At 46.0% G+C, this 22,628-nt stretch overlaps 1 protein-coding gene across 1 annotated transcript; it reads left to right on the plus strand.

The window, feature by feature from the left end:
• The first annotated feature begins 13 nt into the window (after positions 1-13).
• MSH5 (mutS homolog 5) lies at positions 14-22,613 on the plus strand. The gene is made up of 24 exons (XM_023541414.2): positions 14-4,200; positions 5,029-5,152; positions 5,771-5,851; positions 6,024-6,086; positions 6,886-7,007; positions 7,151-7,302; positions 7,548-7,583; positions 7,935-8,017; positions 8,741-8,786; positions 11,282-11,420; positions 11,559-11,621; positions 18,027-18,155; positions 18,447-18,519; positions 18,664-18,773; positions 19,003-19,083; positions 19,309-19,396; positions 19,626-19,815; positions 19,931-20,057; positions 20,516-20,665; positions 21,009-21,083; positions 21,271-21,414; positions 21,615-21,752; positions 21,891-21,964; positions 22,183-22,613. The coding sequence occupies exons 1-24, from the start codon at positions 4,060-4,062 to the stop codon at positions 22,292-22,294; spliced, it is 2,541 nt and encodes an 846-aa protein (XP_023397182.1). The 5' UTR covers positions 14-4,059; the 3' UTR covers positions 22,295-22,613.
• The last annotated feature ends 15 nt before the right edge of the window (positions 22,614-22,628 follow it).

The following is a 22,628-nucleotide window of genomic DNA, read 5'->3' on the forward strand; positions in this document are numbered from 1 at the left end:
GGAGCCGCTGACTCAGCGACCAGCCCCGCCCTGAACCTAGGGAGGGGACAGGAGGATGGGTGGGACTCAGAAGCACAGGGAGTAGGCCGAGGGGGGAGGTCCTGAAGTCTACCAGAGGATTGGGTCTGGGGGTGTTAAGAAGATGGAGTTCTGGGCACTCTTTTTTTTCTCCAGGCCTAGACACAGGACTTGGTTTCTGCCTCAGTTTCCCTGCTTCATTAATCAGAGGACAAACAGTACACCATCCTCACACTTGAAACTTGACACCAACGACTTGGGCATAATCAATAGGGCCTAGAGAAAGGATTTTAGACCTGAAAGAGTGGTCCTTTATTTCCTCTTCCAGATTCCAGTCCAAATTCTGAGTTAGGACTGTGGTCCAGGAGAAGAAATTGGAAGTGGAAGCTGGGAAGGGGGCAGGGGGTGGTGAAGGGTCGGGCAAGGATTGGGAATCCAGACGCTAAGCCTTGTGCTACAGAAACAGAAAGCTACACCAGGGAGCCTCATCAAGGGGGAGGTACCCCTTCCACAGCCTGGTCAGCTTTAATGCTTTCACTTCTGCCTGCCAACCCTGGGCCCCTTTCTGTGCCCCTTGCCCTTTTCTCACTGACAGGTTGCCTTGGAGATATCCTGGGATTATTGTGGCCCATGGGGTGGTAGTAGCTGGGCCTGTCAAGGGGAAAAAACAAAAATCAGACAGAATAGTGGGAGTGGAGTCCTTGGGGGCACATGAATAAATCAGTAGGGAAAAAGAGTAGCTTTTTCCCTCCTGGTCACCAGCCAGTCTGTGGGAGAAAGATGTGACAGTCTGCTTCTGTAAAGACTGCAACCTTGGAAACCCTATGGGGCAGTTGTGCTCTGTCCTGTAGGGTTGCTATGAGTCGGAATCGACTCGACAGCAATGGGTTTGGTTTTGGTTTGGTATAAAACTTATGATCTGCTGAAAAACAGTCCCAGGGTATGTCCTCCAAATGGGGTTAAAAAAAAAAAAACCCAAACCCATTGCCATCGAGCCCATTCCAACACTTATTGATCCTATAAGACAGAGTAGAACTGTGCCATAGAGTTTCCAAGGCTGCAAATCTTTATGGAAGCAGGCTGCCACATATTTCTTCCGAGGAGCAGCTGGTGGGTTTGAATCGCTGACCTTTTGGTTAGCAGCTGAGCTCAAGGCTCCTTCCAACCTGGGTAAACACTCATAATTTCTCCCACATCCTAAATGTCTCTTGTCCAACCATCCCATCTCTTTCTCCCTCATCAGCCTGTGTTCAACAAAAGATCCACGGTTCCAGAAAACATGCAAAGACATAGAAATGAGAAAAAGGGCTGGATACTCAAAGAAAGAGACTTGGGGGTGGAGTGGAGTGGAGTGGAGTGACGCGATGTGCTGCTAGAAATGAGCAGTTGGTGGTTTCCTCTTGTGCTTCCTCTTCTATGGGAAGGCCTGTCTCTGAGAAAGAAAAGATATATTTGGTGTTTGCCCCTTTGAATTGTAACATCCTCCTATAAGAATGTAGAGGGAGCCCTGGTGGTGCAACAGTTAAGAGCTTGGCTGTTCACTGAAAGGTTGGCAGTTTGAACTCACCCAGTGGCTCTGAGGGAGAAAGACCTGGTGATCAGCTCCCATAAAGATTACAGCCTAGAAAACCCTATGGGGCAATTCTGCTTTGTCACATGGGGTCACTCTGAGTTGAAATCAACTTGATGGCACCTAACAAACAAGAGTGTAGAATGATTCCATGTGTATGGGGGGGGTGGGGCAGGGAGGGGAGGAATTCCCTCCGTGAATGATGCTCTGCAGTCATCCCCCCCTTGGGGAGGGATCAAAGGAGCCCTACTTCCCAGGGTCCTCTCCTGCTCAAGCTGGTCAGTGTCCTACATAGACCTTCCTCAGGAAATGGGGCCGGCCCTGGGAACGAACAGGTTTGGCAGCCTCTCACCTGCCTCTCTTTTCTTTCCTGCAGTGTTATAGCTGCAATTACTTTGATCATCAATATTAACTTTGACTGGCTGGCATGGATACTCACAAGATATTAAAAAAAAAAAGATATCTTGCATTAATTCCCCAGATGACAAGCAACGCTGCCCTCTCCTGGAGCCATCCAAGAGTGCCCCATGGATTTGAGGCTGTACCCCTAAATCATGCATCAGAGAAGTTTCCCTCCTTTCTTATCTCCTTGCCCTTTCTTTTTTATCTCATCTCTTCTTTCCTTCTCCAAGCTTCTCTTTCCACTCCCTCCTCTTCCTCAGCTTGGTAAACCAGTCCCTAATCTCTTCCCACCCCAGATTAGAAGGTGTGGCCCTCCCTGACACTCCCCAGAACTGTTACCAGCCTCCCCCAGGTTTCCATAGTTCCATTGCTCAAAGTTTTCCAGGGTAACCATTAACCCAGCCTTCAATTTGATCTCCCACTTTTCTCTCTGAAGAGGATTTTCCATCTCTGGTCAGCAGAACCAGGTCATCTCACCCTCACCACCTTTCATAGCCTCTTGGGTGAGTGGGATCTCTCCATTTCAGAGTTCCAGGAACAAAGATCTATTTAAGGGATCTGTTTTATTAAGTGTGTATTTGTTTATTTCTGTCTCCATCACACACACCCCCTCCACACACTCAAAAAATAGGCTTCATGGAGCAAGGACTTAGTTTGGTTCATTGCTTTGAGATCATCACCTGGGCCAGAGTAACCTAACTAACCTAACCCGTTGCCATCGAGATGACACCCGACTCATAGCCACCCTATAGGACAGAGTAGAACTGTCCCATAGAGTTGCCAAGGGGTGCCTGGGGGATTTGAACTGCTGACCTTTTGGTTAGCAACCGTAGCACTTAACCACTACCCGACCAGGGTTCCCTGGGCCAGAGTAGGCACTAAATAGTTGATGAATGAATGAATGACACTTTTGTTTTTAAGGGTGTGTATGTGGGGGTGGGGATATGGGAATGTTCCAGAGGGGTGTGGGTGGACTTATCAGGCCTATTTTTCTCTTCTGGAATTTGGTGTAACTGGGGGGCTGAAAATTCTAAATTATGTCCTGAGGTGCCCTTGTGGGGGTGGTTGTATTTGCACCCAGCAAACAGGCAAAGGATGGCTGAGATAGGAGTCTTACTGCTTATTTCCGCTTATTTAACACTCATGTAGCTTTTACTACGTTTGCCAGGTACTGTTCTAAGCTCTTTATAAATATTAACTCAGAGGGTACAAATATTAACTTAGAGCTGTTGGCACAAGTTGAATTCATTTTGCTTATCGCCACTCTCCAGAAAGAACGTGACTCTGGCCCTTTAAGGTTGGCCTCCTCCCCATAACCCCCTAGTGCCCCAGCCCCTTCCACAAGGCTTGGGCCCCAGCCGGGCCTCCAACCTTCTTGCTTGCTCCACCTCGCATCGATCAAAGCCCAGGAACACTTAGAGCCGGAGGGCTGGCTCCTAAGCAAAGGCAGGGGGCGGGAAGTTTGAACTTTCTGGCACCGCCCCTAATCCAAATAGGCCAATCAGCGTCCAGCTTCCTTGAATCTGCGGTCTACTGCTTCCTCTAGCCCTGCTGGATTTCTGGGCGGGATCCGGGTATAACCAGCCAGCTGCTACTAAGTGGAAGGGCGTGTGCGCGCGCACCGCGCCCTCGCGCCTGCGCCTTCGTACTGCAAGCTTGTCGCAACCTCCGTGACGGAAAAGGCGGGAAAACGCCGCGAGTTGGCTGCGGCTGGGGTGGGGAAGTGAAGCGCGTGAGGCAGGGATCGTGAGGAGGCGTGTACATTTCGCCCCTCTGGGCCCTCGGACCACTTCTTTACAAAGTACAGCCGCGGCGTGACAGAAACGAGGGTGGGGAGTATGGGTTTTCCATAATCTGCACTTTAGCGAAATACCTGAGAAATCGCCCCCTTAAAGTCCCCCATACCAATTCCCCAGAGCTCTCAAAGCTTCCCGCAGCCTTGCCCCTCAGCCCTCTCCCAGAAGTCCTCAGTGGATTTGGGTTTCTGCGCGCCACTCTACCCCGGCTCCGTCGCGGGTGAAACCGCTTCTGAACCACTTTAATTTTCTGCATTCTGCAGTCTCAAACTCATGGCCTCCTTGGGAGCGACCCCAGGCAGGACGCCGCAGGGACCGGGGCCCGGGGCAGCCTCAGCCAGCTTCCCCATCCCGACCCCAGTGCCGGCCCCTGGGGAGGTGGAGGAGGATGTCGACGAGGAAGAGCCGGCAGAGGTCTCTGGGGGCCAGCGATGTCGCGGGAGAGCTCGGATCAGGACAGCTGGGAGTTCATAGGAATGTTAGGATAAAAAGGGGTTAGGTAGAGCTGGGCAAGTCACTTATATCACTGAGGGTCTTTCTGAATCCGATGATAATGCCTGTCTCAGAGATTTGATAAAATGATTAAAATTAAGTAATGCATGGCACTATCCCACGGTGGTTAAATGATAGGGTTGCTACTCTAAAGGTTGACAGTTCAAATCCACCAGCTAGCCGCTCCTTGGAAACTATGAGGCAGTTCTACTCTGATCTCCAGGGTCGCTATGAGTTGGAATCTACTCCATAGCAAGGGGTTTTTATCCTGCCTTAGGAGACTGGGTGGCACAGTTTGCAGTGGCCTACTAACCTAGAGGTTGCCAGTTGGAATCCATACAATGGCAGAGCAGAAGAAAGGCCTGGAAAGCTGCTTGTAAAGATTGTTAGGTGCTGTAGATTCTATTTTGACTGATAGTGACCCCATGTGACAGACTAGAACTGCCCCATAGGGTTTTCTAGGCTGTGACCTTTACAGGAGGAGATTGTCAGGGAGCAGATTGCCAGGTCTTTCTCCACAGAGCTGCTAGATGGGTCCGAACCACCAGCCTTTCAGCTGACAGCCGAGTGCTTGACTGTTGTGCCACTAGGGCTTCTTCAGTAAAGATTACAGCCAAGAAAACCCTATGGAGCAGTTCTACTGTGTACCACATGGGGTCGCCATGAGTCAGAATTGACTCAACTGACAACTGGTTATCCTGCCCTTATGAGTAATTCAAATATTGGTTTACTTTCTTCCTCACCGGACAGATCCATCTGTGTGTGCTGTGGAATTCAGGATACTTGGGCATTGCCTACTATGACACTAGTGACTCCACCATCCATTTCATGCCAGATGCCCCAGACCATGAGACCCTCAAGCTTCTCCAGAGAGGTGGGGACAGAACCATAAATTCCTTTATTCTCTGGGTTTGGGAGTGTGTCTCACTCATATGCTCTTACCTGACTCAGCCTGTCTAACATTTTATTAATTGGCTCCCAGAGACTTCCTCTGTTGTTCTTAGGAATTCATTTCACTATTCAACCAATACTTATTAGGTGTTTACTATGTATCAAGTGCTGGAGACGTATGATTCCTTTGGGCCAATTCCAACTCAGCAACTCTATAGGACAGTGAAACTTAGAGTTTCCAAGGAGCGGCTGGTGGATTCTAACTGCAGACCTTTTGGTTAGCAGCCAAGCTCTTAACCACTGCACCATCAGGGCTCTGATGGAGATAAAGTGCTGAGCAAATGAGTCTTGCCTTTCTTCCAGGAGGTTATAGTCTAGTGACAATCTCCAGGGCACATCTCTTCCCTCCTACCCCCCAGGCAATCTCACTACTGTTTCTTTCCCTGAATCTTATTCCTGACTCTTGTCTATGCTCCCAATGTGCAAAGCACTCCCTGCTCTTAGATGGAGGAAATGAGTTTTTGAGGGAGAAGGTAGCAAGGAGAGGTTAGTCAAAGGATAAAGATCTCTTAACTCATCAGGTCTTCATTCTCTTTCCAAGTTCTGGATGAAGTCAATCCCCAGTCCATTGTTACAAGCGCCAAACAGGATGAGAATATGACTCGGTTTCTTGGGAAGCTTGGTAAGGATTGGGCAAAGGACAGAAAACTAAGCTATGGAATGTTCAAGGAGACAGAAGGGTTTGGAGGGAGCTAGAGCCAGAAGCTAGAATTGGGCAACAGGGAATATGGGGCAGAGGCAGAAGAACTTAGACGTACAGGGTGATGGCCTCTCCTCTTTTGCCTCCCCCACAGCTTCCCGGGAGCCTGCAGAGCCTAAGAGACCTGAAATCATATTTTTGCCAAGTGTGGATTTTGGTATCTCCTTCCTTTTGCTTTGCCCAACTACCCATCTCAGTTGCCCAACCCCTTCTCCTAGCTTCACCCTTATTATCAGAGGTCTCTCCTTAGCCTTATTTTCATCCTAACCTTTGTGATCTCCATGCCCCATGACTAGTTTCCCCAAGATCTTTCTTGCCCCCTATGCTTTCATAAGCTGCAGACGTCCCCTCAGGCACGTCTAGAGATGAGCCCCTGCCCGCGCCCCCCAGAAGAGGGAGCAGTGACACTTGGACAGCTCCGATCATTGCAATTTTCCCCTTTAAGCCAAAGTCATTTATCCCTAAAAAAAATAAAAAGGCACTGCCTCAGTGACCCTGGTGATCTGTAAGGCACTTCCACCACCTTCCCAGATTTGCGAAAAGGACAGGGAATGTTCCACCCTAATTAGATTTTAGAGCATTAGTGTTATTAGTTCCTCTATTAATACAGTCTTTTTGATAAAAAATCCCCAGTTCCAGACAGATATCTTATTCTCCTGAGCCATTTATCTTTCTCAGGTTGTGCCCTCAGCCAGACAGCTTTATCTGATATGTAGAATGAAAAGAGAATTAGACTAAGAGTCTGAAAATTTGGTTCTTGCGTCCGCTTTTCATAAACTGCCTATATGAGTTTGGGCAAGTCACGTAATCTTTCTTGCTTCTATTGCCTCCTTCTTAAAATGGGGTGAAAAAATTAGGCTAGAAGATCTCCAGTCCCTTCTAGTTCTAAAGCTCTAGAATTGTTTCTATGGCCTTTCCCTCCCCCTCCTCTATCATCTTCCCTTCCCCTCAATTAGGTCTGGAGATAAGCAAACAGCGCCTTCTCTCTGGAAACTACTCCTTCATCCCAGACTCCATGACTGCCACTGAGAAAATCCTCTTCCTCTCTTCCGTTGTGCCCTTTGACTGTCTGCTCACGGTGAGATGGGGCCTGGGCAATAAGGGCTGGGATGAGGAAGGTTGGAGAAAGGCATGAGCACCTCAGTCCTAGTGTGGAATACTGAGAGGTACTGGCCAAGCCTTGGAAAATATAGTCTTCCCTGGTGTTGTCCAGGCTCCAAGACACTGGGATTTACCCCAACTCCACTACTGATCTCTTTCCAGGTTCGAGCACTTGGAGGGCTGCTCAAGTTCCTGGGTCGAAGAAGAATTGGAGTTGAACTGGAGGACTATAATGTCAGCGTCCCTATCCTGGGCTTTAAGAAATTTGTGTTGTAGGTGATTCACCATAACCTCAGCCAAAATAAAGGTGGGATTGGGAGGCCTAAAGAGTAAGACAGAATGTGGGGAGGGGCAGGGATCCAGCAGGTCAAGTGCTCTGGGACACACGGGAGAACCTGAGGATTGTGGTGCTCTGGGGAGACAATGAAGTCTGTATTCAAGGGTGAGGGTGGGGCGGCCATGCTTTGGAATGAATTCAGACCTCTCACACCCCAGCCACCTTGTTTTCTGTCCACAGGACCCATCTGGTGAGCATAGATCAAGACACTTACAGGTAAGGAGGAGGAGACAGGCTGCTGTCTCTAGGGAGGGAGGAGGATTAAGCTTAATGCTTCTAATAAGCATAATTGAGGCTCCAGTTTCCCTAATCCTGGGTTATTAAGATCTGTTTCCCTGAAGGAAAAGGAAGAGGGGGGTATAGGGAAGAGAGGAAGGAAAAGCACAAAGCTGTCACTCTCCTTTGCTAAAGGGAGAAACTGAGGCACACAGCCGTGAGGGGCAAACCTCATATCCAGGATTGCTCTCAGGAGGATGTGTTATACCCTTTTTTTTCAGTCCCCAGCTCCCATTCTCTTAAAAAAACTCAAGCCGTCAGTTATCCCAGACTCCTTCATTTCTCCAACAGTGTTTTGCAGATATTTAAGAGTGAGTCTCACCCCTCAGTGTACAAAGTGGCCACTGGATTAAAGGAGGGGCTCAGCCTTTTTGGTAGGTGTGCTTCATCCCATACTATAAAAACCTGCCAGAAAACCAGTTGCCTCTAAAGATGTGTCTCAGCCCTCCCTTCCTACTTTACCTCCATTGCCGGGTGTTTCTTCCACTCCATCCAGCTTTCTTATCCTCTCTGCACCCTCTCTGAGCTTGGGCATCTCCCAGCATATCAGCTGTTACTTTACTAAACCGATGCTCATTGTCTGGGTTTGTATGAATGTTTCTACTACATGTACCTGTCTAAGGACTTTGGGAAGGCTCCATGTATAAAGGAGAGGTATGTAATTGCTTGTTTTTGATTTGCATAGTCTTTTTTTTTTTTTTTTTTATCAGATGTCTCTGGCTTTAGGGCTTATTAAGGGCATTGCCCCAAGTACCCACATGGTTTCATTATGCATATTTCAATGAGTGGGTTGTGTCTAAATATTTATGTATGTGTGTTGGGCTTTTTGTGAGGCTAACTCAGCCTGTTCTGTGTATTTTTCTGCCCAAGTGTTCCTGCTAGTGCCCAGCCCCTCTCGAATCTCCGAGTACAGTAATCCCAGCTGACTTATGGTCAGGCGCCGGCTTTGGCTACCTTTGTGTTCTTTATCTGGGGAACACCTTCTGACCAGCCCGCCCAACACCCATGCCCCTGACCCAGATGCTTGGGCTTAGACACACACACATTCCTTTCCAGGCCCCTGCCTGTAACAAGCTCATTCCTTGCCCCTCCCCCAGGAATCCTCAACAGATGCCGCTGTAAGTGGGGAGAAAAGCTGCTCAGGTGAGTGGGTCTCACACACACGCTACACTCTAATGCATGACTTACATGTATACGCTACATACTAATGCCTACTAATAGCCATATACAGACCCTCACACACCCACCCGTGCATCTATCAGTAATAACAACTGTCCTTTACCCAGTGCTGACTAAATGCACTTAATCCTTACAACAACCCCATGTGGTAGCTAGGATTATCCTCATTTTATATTGTCAGCACAGATACACACATACCCAATGATGATACACAGACTCGGACACATACAAGCAGCAGAAACACATCCATAAAACACCAGTGTACATACTGTAATATTTCTGTAATTATAAAAAACTTCAAATTTGAGCTATTCTCTGAGGACTCTCAAATTTGTGTCTCTAGTTCCAAGCCCTGTATGTGGTGTGCTAGTTGCACATCATCACCACCTGCAATTTCCACAGGCAGCTCAAACTCAGAGCATCCAAATCTGACACTCACCAGATCTGCCCCTCTTCCTGTGTTCCCTGTCTGGTTAATGACATTGCTGGCAATGTGTGCTCACTTAGTGCTTGTTGTGTTTTTCCGGTTGCACTGTCACTTCAGGTTAGAACTAGCAGTCTGTGAATCTGCTTGCCCTCATAGCTATGAACAGTGTGCAGTCGCTAGTCCTGTAACCTCAGTGCCTGGCACCTGGCCTTGTACCTGGTAGCACTCAGTGAGTGAACACAGCACATGAACACAAGTGCAGTGGTCACCTCATCTCTAAAATCTCAGAGTAGAAGCCTTTGCTAGCCTACAGTTAGTTGTAGAATCCTTTCCCTACCTTATCTGCCCTGCAATGGGTATCTTTTTTAGGTTAATTTAATGAGGTTATCTCCAGGTAATTGATGGGGTAATTTAATTACCCACACATTCACCAGTGCTTCGTGCGCAGCTCTCTAATCTTAGCAAGGTATGGGAGGGAAGGAATTCTTTGTGGAGAAGACAACTAAGTGAAAGGTGGAGGAGGAGTACAGATGCCCCAGATAGGATCTGGCAGGGCATTGAATCATAACCTGAATAGTGAACTAAGGTCCCAGCTGCCTAAACCTACACAGGACACCAGGAAGGTGAACTGAATGTCACAGTATGCCCTAAAGAGCGTTGACCTAGCATCTGGAGACCTGAGTTTGACACACCCAGCAGTGTTGCTTACCAGCAGTATGACTTTGGACAAGTTGCTTGTCCTTTCTGGGCCTCATTTTCTTAGCTGTAATATTAAGGAGTTTGGCTAGATTAGGTGATCACTAAGATGTCTTCTGGCATGAGCAGTGCATGAGTCAGAGATACCTAGGTTTTTCACAAGAGGGTTGGCTTGGTGAGGCTTATATGCTGTCCAAAATGGGGACGGGTAATCACAGACTGGCCTGTCCTGCCTTGTCTGGACACTCTGTGGCCAAGAGCCAAAACCAAACCAAACCCATATCTGTCAGGTCGATTTTCACTTATAGCGACCCTATAGGACAGAGTAGAACTGCCCCGTAGGGCTTCCAAGAAGCAGTTGGTGGATTTGAACTGCTGACCTTTTGATTAGCAGCCAAGCTCTCAACCAGTGTGCCGCCAGGGCTCCAAGAGCAGAGGTGCCTAAAACCAACCCTCATGTCCAGTTGGAACCTCCACCTCATTCTAAGCTGGGGTGTTCTAGCTTGGGGTAACTGACCATGGACTCCAGTGTGAGGTACACATCCTCAGGCCCCATCGTTTCCACATGTGGGCTCTGATAAAACGGCATGCCTAATAGCTCACTCTAATGTAGAAAAGAATCCCTGGGTTCACAAGTCCTTACAGATTCTCACAGTCTTCATAGCCACAGGGAGATAGGGGCACCCAGGATTAGACAAGCACAGATGAGATATCTATTTCTGTATACAAATTTATTTAATTTCTAAAGATATACTTCAGACACACAAAAAGGTATAAGTATTAATATTACAAACTTCCCTTCAGTGTTCCTTCTCCATCCTCCTTTCTTTCCTGCAGAAATGACCATTGTTACGAAGTGAAGGTTTATTTCACATGAGGCAGTTATACACTCTCACAGGAAGAACACAAAAAGACTAATTTCGGTGCTATTACACCCAGAGACACTTTGACAGCTGAAAAAGATGAATAAACACATACTGATTCACGCCCTCCTACTCAGCCACGGAGAGAGTCGGAGTGTTGGCCCAGAAATACCTCAACACACTACTCTTCGTTTCAAATATTGACACGCTCCATCACACATCCATTGGAACGACACATGCTGATACCCACTGAAACTATAATATACGGACACAAGCATGCTCACTCCCAGTGACTTTCAATAACTACATGTAAACACACTGCGTGGATAAGGACACTGCCCTTGCCGTACATTCCTATAGCATGTCAGATACAGATGACCCCAATTCCCAGAGACTCCAAACATATATGTTGGCAAATTGAGATCAAGACAGCAATGAGAACAGGTATAATTTTTACCCCCATCCCCTTCCAGGCTGTGGTTCACACGTCCAACTCAGGACCTGGGAGAACTAAATTCCCGTCTAGATGTCATTGAATTTTTCCTCCTACCCCAGAATCTGGACATGGCTCAGATGCTGCATCGGCTGCTGGGTCACATCAAGAATGTGCCTGTGAGCAGAGGGCCTTCCTGTCCAGGGTGGCAGACGGGGTGGGGAAGGAAGCCCGAGACTGATACTGGACATGGGGCTTCTTGAGAGGAGTTCGGATCCGGGAGGGAAAGCAGTGGCTATCCTCTTGTCTGACTGTAGCTGATTCTGAAGCGCATGAAGTTGTCCCACACCAAGGTCAGCGACTGGCAGGTTCTCTACAAGGTAAGGCCTCCCTTCCTGAATCCCAGAAGCCCAGGTTTAGCCCCTCAGGCTCTGTTTCAGACCCTCTGTACTCTGGTCACCTGTCCTTTACCCCAACACTTTTTTTTAACTTTGTATTATGGAAATTTTCAAAAACATTAGAATAATATAATGTACCCCCATGTATCCATCATGCAGCTTCAACACTTAACTCATGCTGATCTTGTTTTATCTATATCTTTACCCACTTTCCCCTTCCTGGATTTTTTTAATTTAATTTCTTTTATTTTTTGTTGTTGTTGAGAATATACACAGCAGAACATACACCAGTTCAACATTTTCTACATGTATAATTCGTTGACGTTGGTTACATTCTTCAAGTTGTATAACCATTCTTACCCTGTTTTTCCAAATTGGTCCTCCACCATTAACATAAACTTACTGTCCCCTAAGGTTCCTGTCTAATCTTTCGAGTTGCTGTTGTCAGTTTGATCCCATTGTGTTCTTAAGGCAGACATTCTTTACTAATTGAGCTAAGCTTTTATTTGGCTTAAAGAAGACTTTAGGGAATATTTTTGGTTTAAGGTTTAAAGATTATCTTAGGGCAATAGTTCCAGGGGTTCATCTAGCCTCAGTGGCCTTCCTGGATTATTTTGAAGCAAATTCCAGCCGTCATATCATTTCATCTGTAAATATTTCAATATGATTTCTAAAAGAAAAGGAATTTATAAAAAGAATCACAATACCATTATCTTACTTAAAAATTAACAGTTCTTTAATATCATCCAGTATCTGATATTTAAATTTCCACTCATTTATTACATGTCATGATTTTCTTTATTACAGTTTGTGTGAATTAGGATCCAAATATGATCAACATAAGGCAATGGGATGATGTCTCTTTAGTCTCCTTTAATCTATGGGTTCCTTCTCCATCTTTCTTCTCCCGCCCCCAACCCCCTTGTAATTTTTTTATTGAAGAAACTGGACTATTTGTCCTATAGAGTTTCTCTTAATCTGAATTTTGCTGATTACAGTCTCTAGGAGTTTTTGACACATTTCTCTCTCTTCTATACTTTCTGTAAATTAATAGTTGAATCTAGAAACTTGATCAGCTTCAGGTTTGATTTTTTTTTCTCTCAAAGACTGTTTCATAAGTGGAGGAATATAATGTCTGCTTATCTCTTCGTGATGTTAGCAGCCTTTGATGTTCAATATCTAAATCCATTAATTCTTTAGGGATTGCAAAATTGTGTTATTCTAACTCTGTCATTCCTTCTTCATTTAGTAGCCAGAACACTTCTATAAAGAGAAACTTCCTCTCATCTACTATTTGGTTGCCCAGTGATACAGTTCATATAGAATACAGAAAATTGCTTGGCTTTATTTCTGCCTTTATTTACCAGTTACCAAAATAGTAAATTAGTTTCCTGATATCCACCAAGGCAGCCGATGAGGTTTTGTTTTTTTTTTTTTTCTTTTGGCTTTATTACATACTCATGGATTTATACTTGTGCCTCAATCCACTGCACTTTTAATCTTTATACATGTTCAAATAATTCCATCTTTGGCCACTGGGAGCCTCTTCTTGTTGGCTTCTGCATCCTTTAAACAGAACCCAAGTAGACTTTGATAGCTTCCTTGCTTTCTGGCTTGACAAGATGTACCAGATTTATCACTGACAGCTCCTGGTTGTGACCTAGAATCAGCCATTTCTCTAAGGAGCCTTAGTTTCTTTTAGCGGGAAATGGTATTTCAGTACCACAGTCTGGATGCTAGAGGGTGCTCAGCACATTTTGCTCCTTGCTTTTAGGCTTGTTCTGTGGACAAATGCAGGAATTAAAAAAAAAAAAAAATGTAGTTGAGTTCATACTGAAACTACCAATTTAAATCCAGAGTCACAGGGCTCTTACTTACCTTCTGTATATCTTCACTTACCCTCTTCAATATTTCTTTCTTCCACACTGGAAATTCTGGTTCTTAATGACACTAACCAAACCCAAAACCAAACCTGTTGCCATTGAATCGATTCCAACTTATGATTTTTTTTTTTTTATGGGACAGAGTAGAACACCCCATAGATTTTCCAAGGCCATAATCTTTTTGGAAGCAGACTACATCTTTCTCCTGCAGAGTGGCTATCTTTCGGTTAGCAGCCTAGCCGAGGGCTTAACCTCTGCACCACCAGGGCTCCTTTCAATGACGCTGTTGCTGTTGTTAGGTGCCGTCGAATCAATTTCGACTCGTAGCGACCATATGTATAACAGAATGAAACACTGCCTGGTCCTGCACCATTCTCACAATCGTTGCTATGTTGCTTTGTTTCAGCCCGTTGTTGCGGTCACTGTTAATCCACCTCATTGAGAGTCGTCCTTTCTTTTACTGACCCTCTCTACTCTACCAAGCTTGATGTCCTTCTCCAGGGACTGTTCCCTCCTGATAATATGTCCAAAGTACATGAGATGAAGTCTCACCATCCTCTCTTCTAAGGAGCATTCTGACTGTACTTCTTGCAGGACAGATTTGTTCATTCCTCTGGCAGCCTATGGTATGTTCAATATTCTTTGCCAAAACCATAATTAAAAGCATCAACTCTTCTTCGGTCTTCTTATTCATTGTCCAGCTTTTGCACACATATGAGGCAATTGAAACACTATGGCTTGGGTCAGGTGCACCTTAGACCTCAAAGTGACACCTTTGCTTTTTAGCATTTTAAAGAGGTCCATTGCAGCAGATTTGCCCAATGCAATAAGTTGTTTGATTTCTTGACTACTGCTTCCATGGGTGTTGACTGTGGATCCAAGTAAAGTGAAATCCTTGACAACTTCAATGTTTTCTTCGTTTAATAATTCTAGCACTATTACCAACTAAATGATTATTGAAAACTGTCTAAAACATTTTTGGGAGGGGGGAGTAGTTCTTTTTGTCCCCACCAAAAAAAAAAAAAATTTTATGCCACTGTCTGTGTATATATTTATGTTCATTTATTTCAGTCTTTTTTATTTTTAGAAATTGCTTTAAAATTTTTTAATTATATGAAATATTTACACAAAATCAAATCTCTCAAACAAGGTATGGTCAACTAACTCTGGCTTCTATCCCTACCCCCTTCACTGTATTCCTTCTCTCCACCTATAGATAGCCTTTTTTTTTTTTTAATTTTGGGATATATTTTTCTATTTTTTTAAATTAAAACAAATTTTATTGTGCTAAAATATATGTAACAAAAATTTGCCACTTTAACCATATTTAAGTATATAATTCAGTGACATTAATTACATTTATGTTGTACAATCATCGCCACTATTTCCAAAAGTTTTTCATCGTCTCAAAAAGAAATTCAGTACTCTTTAAGCGATAATTCCACATCTATTGTTTTTATAGCTTTTTAATTTTGAAATAATGTAAGACTTAAAGAAAAGTACAAAAACAGTACAGAGAGCTCTCATATACCTTTCATCCAGCTTCCTCTAATGTTAACATCTTCCATAGCTATAGTGTAATTACCTCATAAATATTTATTTTAACTAAATGTGTTACAATGCAATGCTATCACTGTTATTTTTGTTGAAAATTTTCTAGCTTTAGTCATTGGGAGCTCTTTCAGGTTAGCTTTTGATATGCCCTTTCAACTTGGTTCCCATCCTTTTTTGAATACCTCCTAACTTCTAGCACTGCAAGAGGTTCCAGGTTCATCTTGTGTTTTCCTTGCCCCAGCCCTGGAATCAACCATTTCTTCAAGGAGCCTTGGTTACTTTTATTGGAGAATGGTATTAGAAACCTAGATCTGGATGTGCTTGTTGCTACTAGGGTGGCTGTCACTTCTAGGCTCTCACCACAGACAGAGCTAAGAAATACACGTATGTATATTAACCCATGCCTACACACACACATCTGTATTCCTCTATCTATCTGTCTATCTATCTGCCTACCTACCTATCTGTCTATCTTTTAAAAACCCATGAGTTCATACTGATACCTCTGATTCTAATCTCATACCATGGAGTTCACTCTAGGCTTCCTTCCCTACCTCATTTGTCACCTCTTTCTCTAACAGTGAGAAACCTGGTTCCTGTTGTTGTTGGCTGCTGTCAAGTCGATTCTGACTCATAGCGACCCTATGCACAACAGAATGAAACACTGCTTGGTCCTGCACCATCCTCACAGTTGTTGCTATGCTTGAGCCCATTGTTGCAGCCACTATGTCAGTACATCTTGTTGAGGGTCTTCTGCTTTTTTGCTGACCCTCTATTTTACCAAGCATGATGGCCTTCTCCAGGGACCAATACCTCCTGATAACATGCCCAAAGTATGTGAGACGTAATCTTGCCATCCTTGCTTCTATGGAGCATTCTGGCTGTACTTCTTCCAAGACAGATTTGTTAATTCTTTTGGCAGTCCATGGTATGTTCGATATTCTTTGCCAGCACCACAGTTCAAAGGTGTCAGTTCTTCTTCAGTCTTCCTTATTCATTGTCCAGCTTTCGCACGCATATGAGGTGATTGAAAACACCATGGCTTGGGTCAGGCACACCTTAGTCCTCAAGGTGACATCTTTGCTTTTCAACACCTTAAAGAGGTCTTTTGCAGCTGATCTGCCCAATGCAATGCATCTTTTGATTTCTTCACTGCTGCTTCCATGGGTATTGAAATCCTTGACAACCTCAATTGTTTCTCCATTTATCATGATGTTGCTTATTGATCCAGTTGTGAGGATTTTTGTTTTTTTTATGTTGAGGTGTAATCCATACTGAAGGCTGTAGTCTTTGATCTTCATCAGTAAATATTTAAAGTCCTCTTCACTTTCAGCAAGCAAGGTTGTGTCATCTGCATAATGCAGGTTGTTAATGAGCCTTCCTCCAATCCTGATGCTCCATTCTTCTTCATATAGTCCAGCTTCTTGGATTATATGCTCAGCATACAGATTGAATAGGTATGGTGAAAGGATACAACCCTGTCGCACACTTTTCCTGACTTTAAAACATTCAGTGTCCCCTTGTTCTGTTTGAACGACGGCCTCTTGGCCCATGTACAGATTCCTCATGAGCACAATTAAGTCGTCTGGAATTCTCATTTTCTGCAGTGTTATGCATAATAAGTCGAATGCCTTAGCATAGTCAGTAAAACACAGGTAAACATCTTTCTAGTATTCTCTGCTTTCAGTATATTTACTTAACACATAAATTAGTTTCATTTCTTTTTTAATATGAGCAGATATATATGACTATCTCCTTTTCTCACTGCTGCTTAAAATTTATCCTCTGCTTCAGCTAGGCCAGGCTCTGTATTTAAGCACTCTGCCTAGGATTCCCACTGTGTTCATTTTCAGTATAGTTTGATGATTAAAAGCCAGACTGCCTGTGTTCGAATCCCAGCTCTTCCATTTACTCTCTGTGAGACCTTGAGCAAATTATACTACTACTTTGTGCTTTAGGTTTCTCACCTATAAAATGGAGATAATGCTAGTACACACTTTATAGGATTATTTTGAGAAGTGAATGAAATTAACACATGTAAGAGGTTTGGAACATTGCCTGGCACATAGTAGGTGTTCAATAAATGTTAGCTCTTATTCTTACCTCAATGCGTCTGCCCAAGCTCTTGCTCTCACCCAGAATACCTCCTTCTTTTTAAATAGTCTTATTCAAAACCCAACTTATTTCTTTTTCTCTATTAAGACCTCCCCAACTATTTTAGCCCATATTAGTCTTATTCTCTAAATTTAAGTCTTATTCTCTAATTTTAGTGAGTTCCACAACTTGGTCAATTATGGATAGTCATTGTTGTTTAGCTGTTTGTTTCTGTCATGGCTAGACTATAAACCCTTTGATTTATATACTTTGTATATTACCCCTCCACCACCACCACAGAGTAAGGCTCAGTAAATGTGTGATGGATTGGGTCTGTCCATTCAACCTAATCCATGATTAGATCAGCTGCCTCAAGTCACTGACATTCACTCTGGGGAATTAACTCTCAAGGGTTCCCACCCTTTCTCTCTTCCTGCTCTTTCTTACCCCAGTGCTGTCATTGTCCCTTCTTCCTTCCCTTTCATGTTGCTATTTCTCTTTCTCCCTCCTCCGTGTTCTCTTGGGAGTTTGGGCAAACCCCTATCAAAGCACCTTCCACCTTTATTTTTAAATTCTCTGAGTGTTTTTATATCTTCCTCACCGAACTGTGATCTCCTCTGGGACAGGGACCATGTCTTATTTGTCTTTGTAACCTCAGTGTTCAGTGTAGTGCCTGGCACAGAGTTTAACAAATGCTATTTCCTCTCTCAGTATCTATTTCTTTTTGCCTTCGAGATCTTCTCTCTTTGCTGTTGTTTTTTTGCCTGTTGGTCTTTGTTTGTCTCAGTCCATCCCTGTCCCCTCACTTCAGCCTGGCCTGGATGTGGATCACCTTTCTCTGTCCATTTCTCCACAGACTGTGTACAGTGCCCTGGGCCTGAGGGATGCCTGCCGCTCCCTGCCCCAGTCCATCCAGCTCTTTCGGGACATTGCCCAGGAGTTCTCTGATGACCTGCACCACATCGCCAGCCTCATTGGGAAAGTAGTGAGTTGAGGGAAAGAGGCCGAGCACTGAGAGGAAGGAGAGGGAAGTGGGGTTGGAGAATGGGGAGGGACTGGGGTCTGGGGAGTGTGGGAGATGGGCAAGCATGGGAGACTTTGAGGTCAGTTAGGTGACTAAAGAATGGAATGGTGAGGGGAGAACATCAGGATGTGCCTGGAGGGTTAGGGTTGAAGCAGGCATTGTGCAGGGAGACTTGGGGCCCAAGGAGAGGTGAGGAACAAGACTGAGCGATGGTGCTGGGATGAGAAGAAACAGGACTTCTTATCTCCTCAGGTGGACTTTGAGGGTAGCCTTGCTGAAAACCGCTTCACTGTCCTCCCCAACATAGATCCGGAAATTGATGAGAGTGAGTGTTGGGGATGAGCCCTGACACACGGGTCTGCCCAGTGATGGGGTACCATCGGCAGGCGTTCACATAATTCAGGATCATCATAGTAACTAGGATAGGAATTGGGAGTCAACGTTCCTTTTGTGTCTTCACCCTTCCTAGAAAAACGAAGGCTGATAGGACTTCCCAGTTTCCTCACGGAGGTCGCTCGGAAGGAGCTGGAGACTCTGGACTCCCGTATTCCTTCATGCAGTGTCATCTACATTCCGCTGGTGAGGGCAGGAGGGTGCGTGTAACCTCCAGCGGTCTTTCAGGAGAGACCTTAGGCTTATGAGAGACACACTGGCAGATAAGAAAACTTCTGGGAGAGTCTGAAGAACATGAACGTCTGTTGGTGGCTTTAGCCTCCTGAGGGGGATACAGGGGTCTCTGGGCTTACTCTAGGGAGACAAGATGCCTAGTCAGTCACACTCTGCATTATCTCCTCCGTACTATCCCCAGATTGGCTTCCTTCTTTCTATTCCCCGCCTGCCTTTCATGGTGGAGGCCAGTGACTTTGAGATCGAGGGACTGGACTTCATGGTGAGTCTCTCCATCTGTGTAGGAGGGTGATAAGAAGCCTCACCCCATCAGCGCTGTCCAATATGGGATCTCTCCTCTGTAGTTCTACTTTGATTTTTATCAGCTCTGAGGTGAGACAATGGAGGGAGAAGTCCTTGTGGGAGGGTGGAGGTAGGGTTAGAAAGATGGAAAAGGAGAGGAGGACCAACAGGAGCAAAGCCTACAGCTTTGAACTCTTGTGTCTAGTTTCTCTCAGAGGAGAAGCTGCATTATCGTAGTGCTCGAACCAAGGAGCTGGATGCATTGCTGGGGGACCTGCACTGTGAGATCCGGGGTAAGGAGAAACAAGAGGTTTGGGGGAAGGGTGGAGCTTGGAGATTATCCTAATGGGCTTCTTCTCTTCCTTCTGTCTCTCTCACTCTGACTCTACATCTTCTCTGCTGTCTCTCAGGGTCTCAGACTGTATCTGAAAGCCTGTTTCCAGGTCACTCTGTTGGTCTCTTTGCCTCTGCTTAATTTTGCCCTGGCCCTGACCCCCAACTCCCTCACGCATCTGCTCCCAGACCAGGAGACCCTATTGATGTACCAGCTGCAGTGCCAGGTGCTTGCTCGGGCGGCTGTCTTGACCCGGGTGTTGGACCTTGCCTCCCGCCTGGATGTCCTGCTGGCTCTTGCCAGTGCTGCCCGAGACTATGGCTACTCAAGGCCCCACTACACCTCCAGACTTCTTGGAGTACGAATCCAAAATGGAAGGTGAGAACAGAGCTGGTGGAGGCATAAGCCCAGGGGCCCAAATGCCCTGTCTCCTAAGGGGTTCATCCACCTGGGCCCACAGGCCTAGTGTAAGGTAACTTTCCACCTACTGCAGACATCCTCTCATGGAACTCTGTGCCCGAACCTTCGTGCCAAACTCTGCAGAATGTGGTGGGGACAAAGGGAGGGTCAAAGTCATCACTGGGCCCAACTCCTCAGGGAAGAGCATATACCTCAAACAGGTGAGGAGAATCTTTACAGCCTGGGCCTCTGGCATCTACTCTACCTTCTTCACCCCTCCCCCAACCTGCTAACCAACCCAAATCCCTCCAGCTCTTCTCCCCTCTATCCTGACCCCACCTGTCATGAAAAGACCATAGCCCATACATACCCCATACTACTCCACCTGACATCTTCTGTTCTCTACTAGATCTAACAGATCTTTCCATGGCCCGAGTTCCCTTCACCCACCTCTGAATAGGAACACTCCATTTCTCAGTACGCCTCTGCCCACTCTAAAGTGAGCTTAAGGAGCGATGACTAGGATTGTGAGAGGAGAGGAACAGTATGTCCTATTACCTTTTTTCTTCTATTGAACTATATCCACTTCTCCTTGATTTATCATTCATGCCCTCAGTTTAGCCTCACCTCACCACAGCCTACACATCAGGCCCCAGGTCCTTTCTCCTCTCCTGTTCAGGTAGGCTTGATCACATTCATGGCCCTGGTGGGCAGCTTCGTGCCAGCAGAGGAAGCCGAAATTGGGGCAGTAGATGCCATCTTCACCCGAATCCATAGCTGCGAATCCATCTCCCTTGGCCTCTCTACCTTCATGATCGACCTCAACCAGGTCAAAGGGTACAAAGGGAGGTGGAATTTAGGGAAGGGAGAGGTGGGGAAGAAACCCCACCCTGAAAAATGCTCAGAGCAGGCAAACCATTCCCTAGGGGCAGAGAACACCCAATTCGGAGACTGGCAGAATCAATACCGTAAGCATTTATTGAACTCTTGCTTCATACAAGGCACTGTTGACAATAAGGGGATGAACAAAACATGTGCCTTGCCATGAAAGAACTTGTAGTCCAGTAGAGCGGACATACATACAGCTTTTTTCCCAGGCACACTGTGGCCGGTGTGCCACAGGCCTCTCAGATGCTAACCAAACTCTCCTTTGTCAACCTCATGTCCAGCAGGTGGCAAAAGCAGTGAACAATGCCACTGAGCAGTCTCTGGTCCTTATTGATGAATTTGGAAAGGGAACCAACACGGTGAGGGGAGAAATGATCAGAAACAAAGGAGGGGAAAATGGAGGAGGATGGAGCACAAGGGTGCGGCTGAGCCTTGGGGAAAGAATAGGGATGTGTGAGCAGAAGAGAAACAGAGTGGGAGATGGGGAAAGGGCAGGTGGAGGGGGCACATGGGCTGCCCCCATCCACACCCCTGCCCTTCGCACAGGTGGACGGGCTTGCGCTTCTGGCTGCAGTACTCCGACACTGGCTGGCGCTTGGACCCATGTGCCCCCAGATCTTTGTGGCTACCAACTTCCTGAGCCTTGTTCAGTTACAGCTGCTGCCACAAGGGCCCCTCATTAAGTATTTGGTGAGGAAACCACACTAGCCACTAGGGGCCCAATAGGCTGGGCATTTCCCAAGGTGGGGATCAGCTCCTTCAATAGAACAGGGTCTCCCTGAGCACAGGGACCATTCCCCTTCCCACTTCTCCATGAGGATTGGCCAAGAGTTTCAGGGCAAGATGCAGGGTGATGGATAACACGCTGTCTCCTTTTATTCTCTTTTAAGACCATGGAGACTTGTGAGGATGGGGACGACCTTGTCTTTTTCTACCAGATTTGTGAAGGTGTTGCCAACGCCAGCCATGCCTCCCACACAGCTGTCCAGGCTGGGCTTCCTGACAAACTCATTGCTCGTGGCAAGGAGGTGATGGTATCAAAACGTCAAACCACCTCTCTCCCAGGGACCCTCTCAGGGACCTGGGTTTCTGGGTCCACAAGATTGACCCTTACTTCCTCTCTCTTACCTGACCTCCTCTCCCCCCTTCCTTCCTGTTGGTCCTAGGTCTCAGACTTAATCCGCAGTGGAAAACCCATCAAGCCTGTTAAGGAGTTGCTAAAAAACACTCAAATGGAAAAGTGAGTGTGTGGCCCAGTGTCCCTGTTCTCTTTAGCATCTTCTCTGGAACTCAGAGAGCCTTCTTCCAGCACTTTACCCTTCAGAGACCCACTCTTTCTTTCTGAAATCCCTACATCTTCAAGGTCCCAGGTTTCCTGTGTTGCAACCTTTCCCCTCGGCCCTCAGAGACTCATGTATCTCTTCCCCCATAAATCCCACCATTCTCTCTCCCCTTCAGTTGCCAGACTTTAGTGGATAAGTTTCTGAAACTGGATTTGGAAGATCCCAACCTGGACTTGGACATTTTCATGAGTCAGGAAGTGCTGCCTGCGGCCACTTCCATCCTCTGAGAGCTCTTCCTCTGCGCTCCCCAATTTCGCAAGACCCCAGTGGTACAAGCCATGCCCTCTTTGTTTCCTTATCTCTCTCAGACCCAGAGTCCTCGGTTTTCCTGGACATTTTGTTTCATATTAGGAATAAAGTTTGTTTTGGATAGAGTTATTGTTTCCTTAGACCAGTCAAAATGAAACAAGAGAGCAGGCAGGAGCTGAAACTCCAGGCAGGAGTCCATAGAGGGACCTGCCCTGCCTCATTAAAAACACAGTGACACTGCTGTAGGGAGACCCTCAGATTCTACCCAGGGGGAATTCATGAAAACAGAGCACTTCAGGGAGGCCCTACAAA

This window comes from Loxodonta africana, chromosome 1 (genome assembly GCF_030014295.1).
Source record: "Loxodonta africana isolate mLoxAfr1 chromosome 1, mLoxAfr1.hap2, whole genome shotgun sequence".
NCBI lineage: Eukaryota > Metazoa > Chordata > Mammalia > Proboscidea > Elephantidae > Loxodonta > Loxodonta africana.

Bases quoted from the DNA above. Each gene is read 5' to 3' on its own strand.
- MSH5 (XM_023541414.2), top strand. From the start codon at position 4,060: ATGGCCTCCTTGGGAGCGACCCCAGGCAGGACGCCGCAGGGACCGGGG. The intron at 8,787-11,281 runs GTGAGTGGGTCT...ATCCCCTTCCAG, and splicing joins TGGGGAGAAAAGCTGCTCAG to GCTGTGGTTCACACGTCCAA. The intron at 11,421-11,558 runs GTGAGCAGAGGG...GTCTGACTGTAG, and splicing joins GTCACATCAAGAATGTGCCT to CTGATTCTGAAGCGCATGAA.